Source organism: Ascidia mentula, chromosome 5, assembly GCF_947561715.1.
Source record: "Ascidia mentula chromosome 5, kaAscMent1.1, whole genome shotgun sequence".
NCBI classification, from domain to species: Eukaryota; Metazoa; Chordata; class Ascidiacea; order Phlebobranchia; family Ascidiidae; genus Ascidia; species Ascidia mentula.
This window is the reverse complement of record NC_138570.1, coordinates 1230135-1247020: the sequence shown is the minus strand read 5'-3', so window position 1 is coordinate 1247020 and position 16886 is coordinate 1230135. Positions and strand designations below refer to the sequence as shown.

The 16886-nt window shown below is 36.8% G+C and overlaps 1 protein-coding gene across 1 annotated transcript; it reads left to right on the top strand.

The window, feature by feature from the left end:
- Positions 1-485: 485 nt before the first annotated feature.
- On the top strand, positions 486-16678 carry LOC145901339 (VPS10 domain-containing receptor SorCS2-like). The gene is made up of 27 exons (XM_082988971.1): positions 486-752; positions 959-1121; positions 1321-1391; positions 1573-1681; positions 2002-2163; positions 2963-3027; positions 3388-3470; positions 3997-4124; positions 4792-4878; positions 5295-5483; positions 7073-7219; positions 7395-7503; positions 7776-7953; positions 8399-8506; positions 8779-8893; positions 9244-9407; positions 9594-9773; positions 10740-10932; positions 11623-11797; positions 12468-12619; positions 12735-12864; positions 13164-13279; positions 13781-13930; positions 14326-14425; positions 14560-14686; positions 15010-15161; positions 15689-16678. The coding sequence occupies exons 1-27, from the start codon at positions 589-591 to the stop codon at positions 15724-15726; spliced, it is 3555 nt and encodes a 1184-aa protein (XP_082845097.1). The 5' UTR covers positions 486-588; the 3' UTR covers positions 15727-16678.
- The last annotated feature ends 208 nt before the right edge of the window (positions 16679-16886 follow it).

Sequence of the window (16886 nt, the reverse complement as noted above, 5' to 3'; positions counted from 1 at the left end):
AAACAGAAGCGTCGCTGGATTTGAAGACAAATAAGTTTTCTCAATAGATATCATATTTGGTGGCAGGCGTTACACAAAATCACTAAAGCGTGACGTAAAACAAAACAGTGAAAAAAGACGAAATTCCAGAATTCTCGCCTTCAATACGTCACAAAAAGGTGTTTGTCTTGTTGAAGTGGTTTGGGTTTATGGTCGTTCTTGCGTCAGCTGAGTTTAGATCAGAAACTTGACATTTGTTGGTTTCTGTGCCAACTCTAAGATCAGTATCGCACATTAAGTTTTACTGCGGGGTTTTGGAAAAAAAGTTGCGCTGAAAAAATAAAGTTTATTACCTACGTACAAAAGCGAAACACTGAGAAATTTGAAATGAAACAAAATTATTTCAATTTCGCCAGATATTTAATTTGTGTTTGGTAGATAACAACGAAAATACCACAAATTTGAATTCAACAACACAACGTTCTAACGTATGATTTTTTAGATTTAAATTTGTTCCAAGAAGTTGTAATGAAATTTTGTATTTAATTTTTGTTCTGGAAGAAAAAACAAGAAGAAACCAGCTGCTGTGTTTGGGACAATTCAACAGCCATGAAGTTTTGTATTTGTGTTACAATTATTGGATTAATAAGCCTGGAATATGCATACGGAAGGATATATTCAAGTGAATGGGAAGAATTTTCAACGTCCGTACAACCAACGGTTATATCAATGAAATCAACTTATGAACACTTTGGAAATCCTCATTTACAAAGGTAGCCTAATGACAAATGAATTAATAATTAATGCGGTAAATTGTGAATTTTGGATTGTATTAAGGAACTAATTAAGACAATGATACATTTTATTTGAGTATTTATTGTTTTATTTTTTTAAAAAAAAGAAGTTTATGGATGTGTAATTTCTGGATGTACACGCATTACAGAAAAAAGTTAAATGTTAAACATTTTCCACTGATCAGGTTTCAACGGTTTCTCAATCGGAAAAGACGAAGCCCAAGCATAAAACCTGCTCCAAGTAAACCTCCCACAAGTAGTGAAGACCTGGACGTTCACAAGTTTGATTTGGGAAATGACACGAGTCACAACCAAGCACTTATCCATTGGTCTGGAAACTACAGTAAGGTCAGAAAAAATGTCAAACTTCTTTCGCATTCACACAGTTTTGTTTTTAATTTCACTTTGTATATTGGAGGTATATCATTTTTTTTTACAATTTCACTGTTTTGCTCTGTTTGATTTTCTGACTTAAAACTTGTCAGTTACAAGATTGTTATAAATGTGTGTTTGATTTTTATGAGGATTTGGTTAATTTTTGTTGCAGGTAATTTTTATTCTGACAAGAAGGAAAGACCACTCACCTGGGGGAAGAATTACCCACAGCACTCCATGGAGGTATGGGTGCAGTTATTTAATGTGCAAAGAAATAAAAAAATAATGGTTATATTATTGCATTGGTATCTTGCTGGATAACCTACAAGGTTTTCTTGGTGCTAATGCCATGTTTACCTTCCTTATAAATTGTTTATTTTTATTGTATAGTTATCAGCACTGGATAAAATGATATTATTTGCAGGTCGGATAACTATGGTCATACCTATGTAAACCAACAAAGCCCAAAGAACCTGTTTGATAAAAACACAGTTTTGCAAAGTTACTTTGTGTGTCCGACCAATAAAACAAAGGTATTTTGAATTTGTTTTTGCCATTTAAAAGCCATCTTTCACAACTCTACCATAATTCAATTCTTATACACATTTAACCTTTTTAAGAAATTAATAAACATGCCGCATCAGTCTTTATAAGTATACAAACTAAGTTCTCTTGATTAGGCACTCTTTTGTAAAAAAATGACTTTTGACAAAAGTCAAGAGAATTTAAGAACTTTTTAAGAAAGTTTATGACACTAAATAACAGAGCCTCTGCATTAACCAGCCTAAAATGAAATACTTGCCATCACCATATTACAGAGAGCCTTAAAGTGGAAGTCGACTTTATTTGACAGGTGATTTTTATCGATACTTTCAACACTTCGAGGCGGTTGTGGGTTTCAACGAATGAAGGAGAGTCGTACACACCCTACACAATTCAATTCAGTATTGACAAAATTGAATTCCATCCCGACCAATCTGACTGGTTACTTGGATACGACAAATCAGCAAAGGCAGTGAGTAGCTGATACAAACAAAACACATGATGTAATCCCTATTCATAATTATAGTGCAGTTTTGGTTTGTTTGTTTTTGTTCTATCTAGTATATGCACTTTTTGTTAGAGGGTATAATTCATACCCTTGATTTTAAATTAGGAATTTCCAAATGATAAACCAGTATTGCATTGAATCTGCATTATAAATTATACATATATATACAAAGCATAGCCCTGTTATTCAAAGAAGCCTTCTCTACCAATTACACTGAACTGGAAATGTGAAAAGTGATTTCGCGTTGACAAGTAAAGTTTGATTTACTGAATGCACTCCTTATCAAGCTCAGTCTTGTGGTTACAAAACTAAAACTCTAGATGTGACACCTGTAGCCAGAGGCAACATGCTTGGCAGCTAAAGTCCTTTTTTACATCCAAGTCAATTTACAAGTTGTCGGTTTTGTAAAACCCACATCCTCGTCAAGCATATTTCAAAGCCAAACTGCGCCACAATTAGACATAAAGAAATATGTTCATCCAAAGTTTGTATAATATTTGTTGGTGAAATGTAGATTTAATCAGAAAGTTGATTTTGCCGAATTCTGGAGTTTAATGTATATAAATATTCACACTGCAACTAAAAAAAAGTTCAACACTGAAAATAATTCAGTTTTTCGTGTCATGTGTGATTGTCACTTCACTATCAAAATAGTATTAAATTTATAAATATTACCACAAATAATGTGGTCCATATAGCTAGTATAAAATTTACCTTATCAACCTAAATGCACATATAATAACAAATTAAACTACTGCTCTAGCTTTACTCGTCGCAAGATTTGGGGAAGTCTTGGAGGCATCTGCAAGATGGGGTGACGAAGGACCGGTAGGTTAATCCATTGTATCCAGATCTGTTTCAAAAGCATTAGCACGTCCTTGTGGCCTTATTATCTCATGAATTATTTATCTAGCATGACAGACTCACTCCGAACTCTGCAAATTTCTCTGTTAAGTAATTAGCGTGGCCTGTGTGTTGCTGTTCAACCACAAAGTGAATATATTACAAATTTTTAAGATATGTGAAACATACGTTTCTAGAAGCCATATATCTTGTTATTATTGAGTTGCAACTTATTCCATTTTTTTTAGCTGTGGATTTATAAACCACAAAAATTTAAAAGATTCATGTTTTTAAGTGGCAAAAATACATGCTTCAAAAATTTTTATCATTTTGACATTTATTCAGATACTTCTGGTATGTGAAAGGCGTGGATGAATCCAATACTGTTGTCCACATGGAATATCAAGATTACAACGTTCTGCCATTAAGTTAGTAAATATTTTTCAATCTAATTATAATTTCTCTTCTGCCAGTCACACTGCTTGGAATGGTTTAATGCCAACGGCTACTCCAGTTTTTAGTGGTTTGTTTGGTTTCTGTATGGTTTACAATGTAATTGTTATATGGTGCGGTAAACGTCGCCAACATGACCTACAACCCAAAGTGTCTGGTTGTGCAAGGAAGGGTGCTCTTGAATCTAACAGTTGCATACTTTATGGCGCCATATGTACAACTATGAATATTTCTTCCTGTGAAAATATATTATTGCTTTGAAAATCATTCGTGCATGCAACAATTCTGTATTCATACTCTGCCACAACCAACTTTGTAATTGTGTTTGTTCATGTTCAAAACAATAGTTTAACATTTTCAACAGCTTATTCGTTACTATATTAACAACTGACTTAATAACAAAGAAAGCGAATATTTTTCAATGTTAGGGTAAGCTCCTTAACTCATTATATATGTCACCATTTAACCTGCTTTTAATCCTAATTATGTTGTGTTATTTAGATCGCTACTTAGTAAAATCCTGTACTGTGCCCTATTGCACACCAACAGCATTTCAACAACATTGCGATGATTTGAGTAATATGGAAATGGATTCTTTGGTGGTGCAGAACAACTATACATTTGTACAGGTTTGTCTGCTCCATATGGAAATGTAACCTTTCATTTTGTCAGCCATTGACTGCATGCTTTCAATGCTAAACTGACTTCGTGTCATCGTAGCATCACATATACACCTTCCTGTATGTATTTCATTCCAGTCTGTCATGGAACTGACTATTTAGACAGTTAAATACTTGGAAATTAATGTAGAGGTGTTGCTTATTTTGATGTAATTCGGGCAACACTTATCGGTCTTCACTCTTATGCACAAAACTTACCCAAGTTATCATTCCTAGACTTGTTATTGTGGTCGCCTTACAACGAAGCCCATCCAAGTCTAGATATGAAAATATTTGTAGCGTGTTTGGCGGCACCTGGAAACCACATTAGGACCACACATAGACTAGTTGCAACCTTTTGTCCAAATACTTCTCATGTTTTACACACTGCATTACATATTTATGTGATAATCTGAAATACCCAAACCTGCATTTAAATTTATTTGCTCCAAGTTGTGCGGTAATGATTAACTCCTGAATATACATGGGTTTTGTGGCAAAACATGTCATAAGAATAATGGAAATCTGCATAGTTGTTCCATCTTATATGTAATCCATACAAAACAGCCACTCACTGTGTTTTGGGACGTACGGATATAAGTCTTGTTTTTGAACAACGTTGAAACTTGTTTTGCAGAAATCCGGTGCACGTGAGAAGTTGTTTGTCTCATTCAAACGTGGAAAGTTTGTACGTGCCAGGTTTTCAGCCAGCAATGAACAGACGGTCGGTACCTATTCACAATCTACTCACTATTTGTCCAACTTACATACTCATGCTATTTACACACCAGTCACAGTGGATGTATTGAACTTTTAATTTAGAATTTAAACCTAAGTCAAGATTGAATATTGCCATGGTGAATTTATGGTTTTATATGTCGTTATAATTCCAACATTTTATTACACATATGGATATGAAGCTGACTACTGTACTAAAAAAAAAGCAAATAGATTAAAAACAACTCTATTACCCACAATAGTTTAATTATATATTCATAAAATAACACAAATCTGAACATTTTTGTTTAAATGCAAGTTTTTGTTGATAAAACTATTTTACTTCAAACATACCAGAGACTAAATTTTCAGGGGAAAAAATTTCATATATTTTTTTTACTGGATTTCTTTCATTCAATGCAGGATTTTCACATTGTGAGCTCGGGCAGTGGAACAGTGGTGGTGGGAGTGAAACACTCGAACTTGGACCCACAAACCGATCTGTATTTCTCTGATATTGCAGGAAACTTTTTCACTTTGTCGCTGACCAATGTCCGTTACTTTGGACGCAAATCTGGAGACGATGAAGTGTTTACTGTCGACATACACCAGGTATGATTGTTTCCAGTTTAAATAAACATGTATTTGGCACAGGATTTAACGTGATGGCCGTTGTTATTTTGAAATAAACTGTCTCATGACCAATTAAAAAAACTTTAAGAAACTGTAACAGCAACAGGAATAAAATTGCATTCTTTTGAAAACAAGCCGGCAAGTTTTTTTTTAAAGTCCCTAAGTTCAATAACATTATCCAATAAAAAACCCTGGGAAATATGTCTCTCAACGCGCCATTATATTGACTCAACTTCCCAACATCTCTTTGAAGTATGAACATTCCTCTGTGTGTGAATTAAATGCCTCAAGACAAGCAATCCCATGAGTTCTGTGGTTTTTGTGTAAAGAATCTCAACAGTAGCACCCTCGCTGCCACAATAACAAGTCAATGGTATAGAAAGTTCTCTGCATTGTTGTTTTGTTGGGATGGAACGCCCCTCTTTTATGTCACTACATGCTCATGATAAAATGGACATCGTGGTTGTAGTTGCTGTATAAGATGTGCCTACGTGTTTTTAATTGTTGCATTCAGATTTCTAAAGGTAACAAATTATGAAAATCCAAAGATTGTGTTTTTGTGTCAATGTATCAACAAAATAGTGGATATCAAGATATAGTAAAACTGTTTTGAGATTCCTCTTCATATGCTTATTACAAATGCCCTCCTTTTTTTGAAGTTTTCAGTTTGCCTCTTTTCTCAGTGCAAGCCCAAATTTTGTTTATCGGTAGATAAAGCCCCATTATCAAGTTGTGGCTGAGACATAATATCTGCGCTTCATCACTCGAAATTGCCACATTTTATGCTTGACCGCTTCAGAGCATCTGCACGTAGGGTGAAATTTCAAGTGTGAAGAGATTGTGGTGCTCGGTTACCACGACTAGCTCATTCCAAGCTGTTGTAGGTGACTCTTAAATTCACACCTGATTGTAACTCTGCACAGTTTCATGAATTTGACCCCTAAACCTTTAGTTTTTTATACTCAATTGATCCTTTAAAACCACAACTATTGAGTGTTTAAGAAGAAAAAGGTCTATTTAATATGCAAGAACCGACTTAATTTTAAAGTTTAAGCCCCATTGTGGTGAATAAACTTCCTGTTTGTGATGTCATAGTGATGAACAATCTCATTCCATTTCTCCCAACCACAGGTGACACAAAAAATGAGTGATTCATTGAAATTCTCAAAACTGTTGAAGCCCACACATGAAAACTAATAACAAAATTGGATGTGAATTTATGTAGTCGCTGCTAATATGACCATAGAAATCTTATATCCACGTTTTTCTATTATATTATGTTGATGTTAAGTCATTCCCAAGGTCAGGGTGTAGGATTTTGAGACTGTTTGTCTCTTTTCTATGTTTGAACCAAATTGATACACTCGATGTACTACAGAAAAATCAATGAGTAGTTTTGGATTATAATAAATAATTTACTGTCTATTTCTTGGTTGATACAACAGATCGATTATTATACCGACAAGTTTTCTTCATAAAATACACAGGCTTCACAGCCAAGTTAGATGAAGGCAATTTTCCATTCTTCCGTTTGCCAAATATAATTAAGAAAAGTTGTTATGTTGCAGGTCAAGGCGGTCACCGGAACATTTATCGCGAATGTTCGAAATCATTATTATGTGAACCAGTCTAAAGTTAGTGTTGACCACGGAAGAACTTGGCAGTCTTTATCACCACCCAAAATGGATGCCAAAGGTGTCCCATACCCTAACTGCGTAAGTGGAATAAGCCTCTCCCATCAACTTGAAAAAATCATAAAAATATATAAATTTAATTAATATAGGTGATGTTAAGCATTTAAACTTGCCACCACTTCTAGAACACTGGCAACGTTTTATTTCATTAAACTAGTTGAAAATAAAATAAAACATGAAACTATTGTGTTTTTAGCAATCTTGCACCTTGAACCTCCATGTGGCGATGAGTCAAACCAAGTCTGGATATTACATGCCTGGAATGTTCAGCAAAACAACAATTCCTGGCCTTGTTATTAGCCACGGTAAGTAGTAGTTGATATTCAAATCCAATCGTTCGTATATGGCCACAAAAACTGCTGCACTGATGAAGACTAACCATAAGGGAAAGCAATTATACCGTGTTTTTTGTGTATGTAACCATGGTGACGGTGATTTCCTCACGTAGAAACAGAAAACGCTCGGTAGTGTTAGAAAACGCCCGGTCGTGCTTGCCAAAGCAAAAAATAACATTACGACTCCGACATCTCGAATCAGCGAATGTTGAGTTATGTTGATTGTGCGTGAATATGTGTAGGTTCGGTTGGACGAACCCTGGAAGACGCGCCGTCGAAAGTCAACTTGTACGTAAGCAACGACGCCGGTCAAACTTGGAAGGAAGTTCTCATGAAAAGACATTTGTTCGTCGCCGCCGACCACGGCGCGATTCTGGTTGCTGTTCAAATGATTTTTTTGAAGCCAATAACAACATTGCAGTAAGTGTACATACTGTATAGTGTTCAGTAGTATTTTGACGTATTGCACTTTTCTCAGAAAAACTGCATAAACTTTTGTCACAAACCTAGTTTAACATTTAGGAAAACAGGTATGGCGCATTGTTTCTCCAACTTTTACGTTACGCATGTAGCGCAGAGTAAAGTTGCCCACTAACTCAAGAGCTTGGCTTGTCGTTTGTATTCTGACATGATTTTAATTTAGCTCCGTGGTTTACCCTAAAAACAGCGCTCTGTTCCATTGGTTGAAAAACACGGCCCTAAACGTAAGGAGAGACACCGGACGATTTACGACTTAATCATCAGCAAATATTTGTGGTCTTCTGTCGATGCCATAAAACACATTCCCTTATCTCTTACGTAGAATCCCACTGGATTTAAGTTGCCCGGCAAAAACTTGCTACATAAAATTACCTTTCAATTTCAGTTTCAGCAACGATATCGGGCGAACTTGGTCTACGCACAATTTCAGCCACGAGGCAATTAACGTAGATGGGTTGCTAACAGAGCCAGGGGAATACACTCATATATTCACGTAAGCAAACCTTGTCTTCTGGTTCTATTTACAAAGCAAGGTCATAGCAACAACAGCCTCTATTGTGAACAAAAACGCTTGTGTTGCGGAATTAGCCTGTAACACCACAACCATTGTGTTGCCAACACAGAGGCAAAATACGCTCCATTAGCGTATGTGTTACAAAATTTATTGCTTATACTTTAAGCTTTGTATTCTGGTATTTTTGTTTATAAGTGCATTTTTGCGTTTGGATCGTTGTAAGTTTTACGCGAAATTCCGATTGTTTGTAGATTGTTCGGTCACAAGAACTACAGAGACAACTGGAAGTTGTTTTCTCTCGATCTGTCGCCTCTTGTCCCGCGTAAATGTATCCATCCAAACGATTTCGTCAACTGGACATACACGGTAACTCATGTGGTTTCTAGTGTTGTTGGATGTGGTGGCTGGATTTTCCGTTACTTTAACCTTTGTTCCGATCGACTTTAAAATGTCAAACCACACCCAGTTTCTTCACTCAGTTTGTCACTCAAAACATTTCACTCAAAAAGTCACTCAGATTTCCAATCATTTATATACTGTTGAAGTTTTATTATTTAAAGATGTCTCTTTTGTGTGACATTGAACCTGGCACTAACGCATCAGCTCAACGCTGTGCTTTGTTTCTTTTTGTTTTGGTAACTAGAGAAAATGATAAAAAAATGAGAAAACGATAAAAAAAACTGAAAACATCTAAAAAAATGAAATCTTTGTTGCAGTCTGTCATCAACAAAGTAAGTAACATCCCCGACATCGACAACTGCCATCTGGGAATGATTCAACAATTTGAACGAGTCAATTCAACCCATTGTCTTATCGGGCCTGACTACAAACGACGCTCATCGAAAGTGGCCTGCAAGTGTTCGGAGAAAGACTACGAGTGGTAAGCTACCGGATACGTTTTTGTCTTGTACGTAAACCGCAAACTGGATAGCGTATTGTGTATCGATTGTAAGCTCGCGCGCTGTACATTCCAGAGTAAATACATTGAGATTGAGTGCCTTGACCACGGCTCCTTTTTCGATTTTAAGTGCTTTGTTACGTAACAATTTACCATTGTTTGTTTCAGCGCATTCGGTTATTTTCGTACGACGAAAGGGGAATGTTTAGTTGACAACCCCCCGTTCGATAATATCGGTTCGATCATTGATGACGGTGATGGTGATGAAGATTTCGACGATTCTGAGTCGGATTATCAGCATTCTCCACCGAGCAAATGCGTGAATCAACTCCAGGAGGTTTTCTCTGGGTGAGAAATTTGATTATTCCTATAGACTAGGGTTGTCTTCGTGTTGCTACAAAACAAACAACGTTAACTGGTTTGCAAATGTTTAAAGAATCGATTTCACGAAGACCGTAATCAGTTTCTGTTTGATGACGTAGTTGTCGAACGGTTTGCCAACCTGAATTGGCTTTTTCTGGCAGAAAGTGATGATAAAAGCACCAACTTTAAATTTCCAGTTTCTCTTTCTGATGTCTGCAAAGTTAAATCAACACAAAATAATTGTCTCTTGTCAAGTGCTTAAGAAACTGCTATCCTGACAACCAATAATGACATAAAGATAAGCGGGTATGCCAAACAAAGCTGCTTTGAACATGCGTAGGTTGCAACCGCTTCACAACAGGTATCCTGTATATATAATGCACATAATGCTGTTCTATTTAAAGTTCGCCGTTTTGTCACGAAATTTATACAGAAAGAATCACAATTAGGTTGGTGTTGTTGCACAGAAAAGCTAATAAACACTCCTAAAACAAATTCTCTCATTTAAAACAATCTGGCATCTTGCAATCACACACTCCCCACAAAGGGGGGAGGTTTCCGGCGTTCAATCCGCAAAAATATCGCGGTTTATCGTGATATACCTAATAATGTTGATGTCCTGGCTGGTGTAAGTATCCATTTCGTGATAATCCTGTGAGACTTCATTTGAAAACTTAAAAACTCTGAAGTGACGACTTTTGCATTTGGGGTTAAAATGTCTGTTTTCCACAAATTCCACTTTTCTATTTTAGGTGACTTTAAAAATTGAAATATTGGGATCCAACCTAAACTGCGATCACTGTAACTTTCGTAATCACACTAAAAAGAGCGGTAGCTTTTTACTACAGGATCAGCCTGGCTTTTGATTAGGAATAGTTGTATTTTAGAGGTTTTGTTTTCTTGTCTGTATTTTCAATACGCAAACTGTTACGTCATTCCTCTTCGATTCAGCTTACGGAAGATTCCTGGAGATGTTTGCTATGATGATGTGGAAGGGATTTACCGGAAGAATGTATCTTGCTTGCCGACCACTTTATCCTCTGCTCCCACCACCACAACAACTACATCTGCACCCGTGAGACTGGTCTTACTTAACATATCGTCTGAGGCGGCCATCGGTCAGGAATTGCATTTTGCTGTGGGGGTAAGTGGCGTTTATTGGGAACGGAGTAAATGCTGGTGCACTGTTTTGGACAGACTGGCTCATCAAAAATTTGATTTGTACGAGTTATCGCCAGCTCAATCTCGCTTCATCAGCTGCTGCAAACATTTTGTCAAGTGTAGATAAAAGAGTTCCGCGGCTACTTTGATCTGATTCTCCTGTATCGCTACCAGTACTTTCCGCCCGTTTTTACTTCGGCCGGATAAATTCACGCCAGGGGGTTATGTTTGGTTAATATTGCGTTTCAAATGAAATATGGTAATGTTCAGGTTGCAAATTACGATATTATAATATCTGTACCACAAGATGTGAAAGTGTACAAGCCGGTAAAATTATTAACTTCCCACTTTTTTACATTGGTGATGGGGTGCCAAGGAATTCAAAGACAGTACATAGAAAAACTTTAATGTTTTTACTATAATTGACAGCAAGGTACACAGTGACCTAATTAGACTTATTTTAATGCAACCTTTGTGCAAATTTAAAGTTGTTTCGACCGGGAAAATATCCTTTTCACTTGATACCACCATGGTTCAAATTGAAGGTGTAACAAAATTAAGGTACAACAACAATTCATGGCTGCAGTCTTTTACCGCGTTTTCTTGCCGCAACTTTGTCATGCAGGACTGGGTACTTTTCCGTGACGTTCGGCTAAGTTAAGTTTTTCCTTAGGGTCCATCAGTGGCTTTGACGGTAAGGCGGGTAATGGAACCGGCGGAAACCGTCGAACCGAAACGAAACGGAAGCGTTGTCACCCTCCATCCGAGAAAACCGGGAGATTATGAAATCCGTGCGGTCAATCCCAACGATCAATCGAACGAAGCCATGCTTCTCGTGTCATTTTGGTGTAAGTAGTTTTGGTGTAAATGATTTTGGTGTAAGTAGTTTTGGTGTAAATGATTTTAATGTAAGTAGTTTTAGTGTAAATAAATTTGGTGTAAGTGGGAATAAACAAACTTAACTACGTTAAAAGAAACACGATCGGCCTTCAGGGAAATATATTTCGCCCTTCGAGATTGCTTCGTTGTCTATTAGAAATATGTCTGAAAAACCTTGTAATTTATACCCTGTTTCCCATCAGGGCTTTGGTTTAAATGAAAACACAGACAGGTTTAATTCGTAAATGTTTCTGTTCGCTTTGTTGCATCATAATCAAATCTCATCCTCCAATTCGAAGATTGTTTTTTACATTTAGTAAGTTGTAACGCAATCAAACCAAAAGATTTTTCCAAGGTTTGCCGATTTTCAATTTGTTACAAAAACATGTGAACGGTTTGATTTTATGATTGCTTCTAAATTCCTATCAAACTGGGAAATTATTTTCAGTTAAATTATACCGAGATTAAATGGTTTTAGTTTTCTGTACACGTCACGTTTAAGTCGTGTCGACCAGAGCTTGGGTCAATGATAATTTTGACCACACCGGGATTTGAACCCAGGATATCCTGGCCAGGAAACCCGATTGATACGTAGGCGCTTTAAACAAATCGCCCGCTAATAATAATTTGTTTTGCCAGACCCGATCGAGCAAGTTCATATCTACCACCCTCCAGTGGTGGAAGTGAACACTTATTACAACGTCACCGCCACAACCTCAACATTGCAAGGATTACTCGGGACTTCGTCCCTGCTGGGTGAAGTTAGGTATTTCTGGGAGAAAGACGGACAGGTGATTAATTACTGCGAGAAATTGACTTAAACCGTCATCTTTTCTATGTCGTCATCATTTGCACTGGGGACTTTTAAACCTTCTGAATTGTCAATATCTGATTATTGTTAAACAGGTTCCTTTCCGTTTCATACATGGAAACGTCGTTCGATTCAGACACCCGGATGTTGCCTCCCACCGAATCGTTGTGACGGCAGACAACCGAGTTAGCCAATCCACGGGAAGAACAACTATCCCTGTTAAAGGTACCAGAGATTAACCTGCTTTCTTCTTATATTTCAATGGCGGGTTACAAGTTAGCAGCTTTCAGTTTCTAAATAGCTTAAGTAACGTTGAAAACCCAGTTACAGAATATAATACATATGTACATATATATATGTATTTACAATGTAATATCTATATGTATATATTTAATACATGTACAATGAACATATATAGTATTTATGTGGTAACTCTAATTAAAAAAAAGGATCTATATTAAACTGTAATAAGCAAAAAATTATGAAATAAACAGGGCAAATAATCAGTGCTTTGTTTATTCTAGATTACATTGAGATTGTCGTTCTGCCATTGAAGAGCTCTCCACCAATCAACTCTAGTGTGTTCACGCATGGCTGGTTACAGGACTTACGTGAAATTATCACAAGTAAAATTATAAATGTAAGTTTTATCCGTCGTTGATTTGTCGTCGATCCCAGGGCTTCTCAAACTTGTTTGTCCCAATTTTTAAAATATAAATTTTTGGTCGACCCTGCTTTTCAAATAAATATTCCGTGCGACCCCATGCTAAACGAATGATTTTGAAGACACTCATGGAATCATTGACACATAGGTTTGAGTATCACTGATGGAACAAATTTCTTCGTGGGGGAAACCACGCTTCGTGTAATTTTGCATTTTGAGTCAGTCTGGATTCCACTGGTTCATTCAACCTGTGTATATGTGATGATATACAATTTGCTTCACAATGGGCAGTGTGGTCTTGACGAAATGACGTATATTGTAGTTGAAATATAAATATGTCGCCGACGCACAAGTAGGTTCAATGACTTGTAGATTTTTATAGCTCGCACGCCAAATTTTGAAACTTTCACCGCCATCGACTGTGATTGGCTAATTTGAAAGCTATTTTGGCGCCTAAAAAAAATCCACTTTTTAAAGCTTCCCGAACTGATCCATTTGATGACTGCCGACGGGGTTTTGTTGGGCGTCAGCTTCCATGTCTTCGTTGAACCGCGTCTCCCACTCCAAGCCACCGTGTATTTTTCACCGCAGTCAAATAACACCCCACCCCGCGAACATCTACTACACGTAAGTGATGAATTTTTACCTGTCAGTGAAATGTTTCCAACATATGACATACATTTACATGATGGAGAAACTAACGAAGTCGTTTTTGCCCTTGTGCATTATCGTAATTTGTTGTAGTATTTTTTTGTAAATTTTTCAAGTGAGATGTAGTCTTGCTTGTTAAACGTTTGTTGCTTTACCAGATAACGTAATTTTGGTTGATGACTTTATATTTCGGTAGCGTATACTTTTGTGCCAGGTTTATTTTGCATACATCTTTCTTGTTTTAGATATAACCACATGCAATAGTGAATGTTCTTTTCTTGTTGTACCAATTGGCTTCTGAATTAAGAATTGTATTAGGTTTCGTAACATTTCCAACAAACTATTTAACCAGTAACTTTTATCATATTTAGGCCGCGAAAATCCTCCATGGTCTCATCAAAGATAAAGGCATGGTTTTTTACCTCGGTGGGGGATACACCATGAACGTCGTCAATCCTTACATCATTAATGGTAATTATTGTGTCACAATCGACTATTCGCTACATTACAACTTACAAGAAAACTTTTTCCTATCAAAAATTTGAAATTTCGGGAGAAGGTTTTTACCCCCATTGAAACGTAACAAACGCATTGTTACGTCACAGATAAGGGAACAGTTGAACCGGTGACTCAACCTTCCTCTGCTGTGAGTCCAGGAGTGATCGTGATCCTCGTGATCCTCTCGATTATCCTCGTGGTTTGTCTGCTTTACTTCGTCAGAAGATACGTGAGGTGAGAATGGGGGTTGAATTTAAAATTATTTAAAGTTTTTGTGACCTGTTCGTTGTGATGTTGTGGTTTTTATATGTTTTTGCCAACGTTAAGTATTTTTTATTTCGTCAATATTTGTGTAAATTTGTAAAAAAGACAGTCGACATCGAATTAGTAGAGCACAAAACTGTCAACATTTATATGAGACGACTTGCCGGAGTAAACCGAGACAGCAGTCGCAACGGTTGTAGTGAATTATGAAATCATTCTACAATTACACATGTTAGCTTGGTGTTAATGAGCTTAAAGAGCTAAAAGTCATAGCTTTACGATTATTTTCGCAGCAATTCGAGGTGGAGTAACTATTTCCTTACCGCCAACCCTCGAAACTTCTCCTTCAGACGATCACACATTGTTACGTCACGGAACCAGGATTGTGATCCGATTGTTAACGACGAATTCATTGAAGACGAATTTGACCAGATAGACGGGGCAGGTAGGCCAAGGGTTAATTTGTAAAAAAAAAAGGGGGAAAATTATGTATTGTTCGTGTTATCACGGAACCATGTGACGAAGTGACTTTCGCTACCATCTTGTAAACTCCACAAACTGAACGTTTCTGATCGAAGTCAGCTTGTTTTTACAAATCATAAAAAAATCGAGGCGTCATCAGTTTCTGATTCGAACAGAATTCCAGCTAAATTCAATCTGAATCGTTTCAAATAATTAACTTTCTGTCCCAACAAATTGGTGTCGCTGGTAGAAATGCCCAGTAGAGAGGTAGATGCTGGCTTAATTAAGGAAGCAGAAGCTCCACAAATGAGAATTCCTGCAAGTTACACCCAAGTTTTTGGGGGGGAATCTTGTTTTTACGTCATGTCGTTGGCGGTGAACGTTTTGGATGCGTCAACAGATTTTCGACGATAAATCAAGTGTTACTGAAAATATGTTTTTATTATTTGGTTTCTAATTTCTTAAACAGCTTCAAATGTTCCAAATTTTTCAAACTCTTTTTTTTTGCAGGTTCAGACAAAGCGGGTACGCTGGAGTTTCGAAGTTAAAACCGACCGTAAGGTTTTATCAAAAACTTGATATCTGTGTGGAAAGCATGACGGCGTTTGAACATTATTACCTCACAAAGACTTTCATGTCGTCACACACAAACACATTATTGAACAGCATTTCTGTACAGAAAAACACTTATCTGTTTTTTATGTGAATAACTTGTGCCAATTTTTACACGCGTCATAGTTTGAGCGTTAAATATTGACCGAAGAAGTTTTTGGTGCAGTTTAAAGTGTTAACGCTACGTCACATTTCGCGTTGTGTTTTTGTAAAATAATTTGCCCTTGAGTTGATATTTAGTGGCGTCACATGGTGACGTCATGCGAAATGACGTAAATTTTATCCTACGTTGTTGTGAATATTGAACTCGTCAAGTGAGAAGACGTCGCCAAAGTTTCCACTGTTCAAGTGAAAAAATAGACAGTATCACAACGGTTCGTGCTGGCAGAATGCTTACGGTGCGTCTCGTCGTCATCGGTACTTGTGAACAACATTCGACAACGGATATCACTTTAACGTACCCGGTCTAAGCACGCCGCTGTTTTTTGTATGTTTTCTATGTGCGCAATTGACTTGTTACTATCCGATGGTTGCTGTAAATTTGATGGCCAAGTTGTGGTGTTGTTTTTATCTGAACTTTTCTAAGTCTCGCTGTCCGTTACCTTTCTATGCGCAAACAATGTAAATATAGGCACCACTTTTTTATACTCCCACTTTATAATACGTGCGCTCTTAGATAGTACTTTAAAAGCCTTGGTTGATTGCATTCCTTTAATCTGTCAAATCTGTTGGTATTTCTTTTTTCACAGGCGCTTGTGTTGATTAATTGTATTCACGGATTTGACAAAGTATAAAATGATTCGAATCGCTTTGCTTTGTAAAGATTTTATCGCTTATCGCAGTAAAAATTCAACAAACAATGTCTTTCAAAGAACTTTAGTGTATTGACAGCCGATAAAACTGCACTGAAACGTATTTGGATATAAGATTGAATCTGAAAATGAGACGATATGTCGGAATTTTTTATGTTACCGTACAGCAAAGCAATTGCCTAATGGGATAAATAAGTTTACGTTTGTGTTACATATCAACAGTAGCAAAACGACAGTGGCCAATGACCAACGCAACATGTGACGTAACAAAATTGTGAAATTAA

Coding starts and splice junctions, on each gene's coding strand:
- LOC145901339 (XM_082988971.1), top strand. CDS start 589: ATGAAGTTTTGTATTTGTGTTACAATTATTGGATTAATAAGCCTGGAA. Junction 10,933..11,622: donor AATTGCATTTTGCTGTGGGG/GTAAGTGGCGTT, acceptor GTTTTTCCTTAG/GGTCCATCAGTGGCTTTGAC. Junction 12,865..13,163: donor AACAACTATCCCTGTTAAAG/GTACCAGAGATT, acceptor TGTTTATTCTAG/ATTACATTGAGATTGTCGTT.